This window comes from Sorghum bicolor, chromosome 2 (assembly GCF_000003195.3).
Source record: "Sorghum bicolor cultivar BTx623 chromosome 2, Sorghum_bicolor_NCBIv3, whole genome shotgun sequence".
Classification (NCBI taxonomy): Eukaryota; Viridiplantae; Streptophyta; class Magnoliopsida; order Poales; family Poaceae; genus Sorghum; species Sorghum bicolor.
The window spans coordinates 73,536,874-73,542,135 of record NC_012871.2 but is presented as its reverse complement, the minus strand read 5'-3'; the positions used below and the strand labels follow the sequence as shown (position 1 = coordinate 73,542,135).

At 41.8% G+C, this 5,262-nt stretch overlaps 1 protein-coding gene across 1 annotated transcript; it reads left to right on the top strand.

Annotated features, from left to right (window-relative positions):
• LOC8061555 (protein FAR1-RELATED SEQUENCE 5) lies at nt 2,411-4,990 on the top strand. Its single transcript, XM_021453622.1, has 4 exons — nt 2,411-2,643; nt 2,797-4,446; nt 4,625-4,688; nt 4,946-4,990. Exons 1-4 carry the CDS (start codon nt 2,411-2,413, stop codon nt 4,988-4,990), a joined length of 1,992 nt encoding a protein of 663 aa, XP_021309297.1.

Below are 5,262 nucleotides of genomic sequence, written 5' to 3'. Positions count from 1 at the left end.
TATTAAGAGGTAATATTAGAGTAAAATAAAGTTTAACTAATTTTTATTTTTATTATTAAATGAATATGTCTCCAAGCTACATATTATTGTAAATATTAACTATATAATACCATAAATGTCATGGTTATCAATAAAATAAATATGGACTTAAGTTTTATAAAATATGTAATATTATGTCATCTTTTTCTATGGCCATTTGATGTTTTTCTCCCGTTACAATGCACGGGCATATTTGCAAGTTTTATTTAAATTTTTTATACACGACACGATAAGCATGAAGCATAAAAAGATGGCCCACTGTCATGTCATAGTAGCATCAACGTCGTCAGGTCACGTTGCCAGGGTAGCACTCATGTGACACCTAGTCCGTTGGGTCACGTTGGCCGGACTGAATTCGGGTTAGGGCTTGTTTAGTTTTTAAAAAATTTTGCAAAATTTTTCAGATTTCCCGTCACATCGAATCTTTAGACACATGTATGAAGTATTAAATATAGACAAAAATAAAAACTAATTGCACAGTTTGGTCGAAATTGACGAGACGAATCTTTTGAGCCTAGTTAGTCCATGATTGGACAATATTTGTCAAATACAAACGAAAGAGCTACAGTGTCGATTTTGCAAAATATTTTGGAACTAAACAAGGCCTTACTCTAACCCAATTAGTTTTTGTTTTCGTTAAATTTAATACTTTATGCATATATTGATTCGATGTGACGAGAAATCTTGAAATTTTTTTTAGAACTAAACAAGACCTGAGTTATTGTGGCTACGAAAAACACTATAACGGCAAAGTTTAGTATTATATTGGAAGTTAGAGTAGAGCTGAGCCAACTTAGAAGCCTAGATATAAGAGGTTTTTAACTTCGGATCGAACCTTTTGCACAAAGTGAGGACACAAAAATACAAGAAAATTAATTAGCGTGTGTAGTTTATTCAACGTGTAAAGAGCCCACTCTCAGCGGGTTCACGCACTCAGGTGTTCAAACAGACATGGCCTTGTTTAGTTATTGGAGTGAAAAGTTTTTAAATATTGTAGCATTTTTGTTTGTATTTTATAATTAGAGACCTTTTACAATGGTTGGAATCGCTTCCCATCGCCTCCCCAAAATAATCATTTGTATTGATTTAATTCGTTGAAGGACAATAGGGTCATTTCTCCATCTCACTTCCTCACCCCCACCACGCACACCCCCTCCCCCCGACGGCCCACGGCCCCAAATCGCTCTCACCCCTGCTGCCGCCGCAGCCCTGCTCCCTGCCACTGCTGCCGCCGCACACAGTCGCGTCGGAGGCCAGCGCCGCCGCCCTGCTCCCTGCCACTGCTGCCGCCGCCCTGCTCCCTACCACCGCACAGCGTCGAGCCGGAGGCCCTCGTGCAGCGCCGCAGGCTCCCTGCTTCATCGCTGCGTCGCCCTCGCCATTGTGTGGCCTGCCTTGGCCCGGCCCTCGTGCAGCGCCGCCGCTGCTGGCCTGCCCTCCCCCGCGTGAGGCCTAGGGATCCCTTCGCTCCTCCCTCCTTCCTCACCATTGTCCTTGCTCGTCGGTCGTCGGTGGATTTCCCCTCTAAAACAACCCGGCCTACAGAGACCGGCGCGACCTGTCCGCTAGCGACACCGGAATCGCTGCGCCACTATCGTCAATTCATGCCAATAGGTACTGAAACCCATTTGACAATGCATGATTTACACAGAATGTTTGCAATAAATATCTATTGATAATCAGTGGCTTGTTTATATTCAGAGAGGAGAAATGTCTGAAAGATCTGTGTGTTTATGTTATTAAATTATTGCTCCCGCCTCCATGTTTTTTTGTGCTATTAAAGAACCAGTAGTACATTGTGGGCTCATGAAATTAAAAATAATAATATGGTGTGCAAGCCTATATGTTGATGCAGAGGTTTTCTAAAAAGAGATGGATTGATGAAGAATAAGTGTGAAATGACAGTTTTCTAAACCATATGCTATTTCAACTTACTACATTTATCTGAACAAACTATTAGAATTATTCTAGCATGCAGAGATGACATGAACTAGCATTTCCACAACTTAAGAAGCCCTGGTATCATTCACTGATTTGTTATATAGTGTGCAAGCCTATATGTTGATGTAGAGGTTTTGCATATTGTCATTCATGCATCTTGCTGTGCACTTAACTCTATTTGCTCTTTAATTACTCTTAGCGCTTGGTCTAGTTTTTAGAGTAATTTTTTATCCTTGTTACTATTTATATTGGTTTATAGCAAGCACTAGTATTGTTTCAGCGTGGCATACTTATTTCTTTTTTAATTGAAAATGTTAACATGGACATGAGGCTTTCTGTTGCGCCGCTACGACCATGTCTTTGTTCAATTTCTTTAGTTTGTTTTGTGGAATTTTAATTTGTTTAATGTTGCTGATTGAGGTAGGAGGAAATGTCGGGTCTTGATTCTTTGCTGGAGTACAATGAAATTGTTAGGCAGATGTTTGGTAATGAAGAAGAAGCATTTCAGTTTTATAACAAATATGGTAAGCATAAAGGATTTAGTGTTAGGAGAAGCTACTGTGAGTGGGATAGTGGCCATAATGAAATTACCCTTCGGAAGTTTGTCTGCAGTCGTGAAGGTTTCCGGGAAGAGAAGGAGCTGAAGAGGGAGAGTAAGAAGCGGTAACCACTGAATATTACTCGTGTTGGATGTCGTGCTAAACTTGTGATTGCACGGGATCAGAGCACAGGGCAGTGGTATGTGAAGGATTTCATCGGTGAACACAACCATCCAATGGCGGAACCAGACGTTGCTTGTCTGCTGCGTTCACATAGAAGAATCAGCGATGATCAGAAAGCTGAGATTTTGGAGATGCAAATTTCTGGGATCCGTAAATACCAGATAATGGATATTATGCAAAAGCAGTATGATGGATACGATAAGGTTGGATATACAATGAAGGACCTGTACAATTTCTGCCATCGCAATAAGGTGGAGACAGTTGCCGCTGGTGATGCTCAAACAGTCATCAGTTACCTCACGGAATGCAAATGTAGGGATCCTGATTTCTTTTTCCAATACAAGACTGATGGGGAAGGGCACCTGAAGGGACTACTCTGGTGTGACTGTCAATGTCGGTTTGATTATGCAGCATTTGGTGATGTCGTCGTATTTGATAGCACGTACAAAACTAATCGATACAACCTGCCCCTTGTTCCTTTTGTTGGGGTGAATCACCATGGCAGCACTGTTCTCTTTGCATCTAGAATTATTGCACAGGAGACTATTGAGTCATATGTGTGGATGCTAAGGACATTCTCTGATGCCATGGCTCGGAAGCATCCGGTTTCTGTGATCACTGATGGAGATCTTGCTATGCAGAGAGCAATCAGGCTGGTGTGGCCGAATTCATCGCACAGGCTATGCATATGGCATATTGAGCAGAACATTGTGCGTAATCTGCACGAAGATGGCGTCAAGGATGATTTCAGACATTTTCTTTATGACTGTTGGTCCATAGAAGAGGTTGGGAGGAAATGGCTAGAATTCTTGGATAAACATAATGTTACAGATAAGGAGTCGTGGCTGTATCAGATGTATGAGAGGAGGGAAATCTGGTGTGCTGCGTATCATGCTGGTAAGTGCTATTTAGGACTGAGGAGCAACCAACGGAGTGAGAGCCTAAACTCTAGGCTTCAGGTACATCTAGATCGTAAAATGACACTATTTGAACTGGTACAGCACTTTGACCACTGCCTTTCACGGCTGCGTAGTAATGAAGCGCATCTGGATTTTGAAGCAGAGAATTCTGAGCCATGCTTACAACCAGATGCTTCAATTATTGAGAAAGAGGCTGCGAAATCGTTCACACCAGGAGTTATTTCCAAGGTGCAGTTCAGCATAAGAGCAGCCAGCAAGTGTTTTATGATTGAGCACCTAGATGGCTATGATATGCAGACGTATATTGTTGGAAAGGTTGATAAAGGAGACAAACAATACTTTGTGAAATGCGAGATATGTGTAGATGAAGGCAATGTGAAGGGAATATCTTGTTCTTGTCTTAAGTTACAATCCCTTGGAACCCCCTGCTCACACATCTTCTTTGTATTGGGCTATCGCGAAGATCGCGAGCTTCCAGGATGTTGTGTTTTGAAAAGGTGGACAAGGGGCGCCAAAGCTGCATTCGCTCCTATAAGGAAGAGCACCATGTATGACTACTCTGATAGCCTACACAGGTACCGTGAGCTACGCAATATCAGTCACACGGCATCCTTTGTAGCATCTCGGTCGCTTGAAGCATATGAGTGTCTGAAACATGTTCTGCATGAGGAAGCTGCTATGATCCCACCTAATGGAGGAGATAACGGAGGCAACAGTTATGGTCCAGTGCTGCCGCAAGCACAGGATGTTGGTTCCACAGTGTCCACAAATGTCTTGGATCCCATGCATGTGCCTGGCAGAGGGGCCCCAAAGAAAAAGTTGAAGTCAGTTTCAAAAAAGAAGAAATCTACAGTGAAATGCACCTTGTGTAAGGAACAGGGTCACAATCGGCGAACATGCTCCTTGCGAAAAGAGGTAGTTAAGAGTAATCTTCGTCATTAATGTTGTAGTGGCTGTCTGTGAGGCATGTGTAGTTATGGCTAACATTCCTCTCATTTGTAGGAAACAAAGCTCCCTGAGGATGTGCTGGATATATGAGTTACCAATGATCCGCTTGCTGTGGTCAGTGAGTTTATGAAAGATAGATATACATGCCGTATTATATGATTGTAGGATAAGCATTATTAATATATGTCACGTAGCTAATTGTAAACTTGTATGTCGGTTGTGAAGATGTGCACTTTAGTTTATAGAAGAATAACTGATAATTTGCTATCAATAGTTATTTTTTTAAAACCTTTATGCAACTGTGAATTCAAATTTAAATCAGAGGCCTTCAGTGAGATTTTGTTCTAACTTGTGCGTATTTGTTCTGTATGACAGGTTGACCTGATTACCACAATTACAAAGCTGAGCTCCTTCGCCTAGAACATAAACTATGAAGCCTACACATACCCTAAGCAAAAGATTGACCTAGGCAAATTGAAACTGTCAAGTTGTTTGCCAGGCACCTGCATCGGCCATATCCAGGATTCAGGAGCTCATAATATGGTAGGCTCTGGCTGCTAAAGAGTGTTTTGATTTGGCAGTGACGTTCATGTATTGGCTACTCATCAGCTGTCAATCACTCTTCCCACGGCAATTAGAATTTGTTCCTATAAATGGTGAAATTGGTTCTCCGATTTTCTTGTGTGAGGCTC

Coding starts and splice junctions, on each gene's coding strand:
- LOC8061555 (XM_021453622.1), top strand. CDS start 2,411: ATGTCGGGTCTTGATTCTTTGCTGGAGTACAATGAAATTGTTAGGCAG. Junction 2,644..2,796: donor AAGAGGGAGAGTAAGAAGCG/GTAACCACTGAA, acceptor GCGTTCACATAG/AAGAATCAGCGATGATCAGA. Junction 4,689..4,945: donor TGATCCGCTTGCTGTGGTCA/GTGAGTTTATGA, acceptor TCTGTATGACAG/GTTGACCTGATTACCACAAT.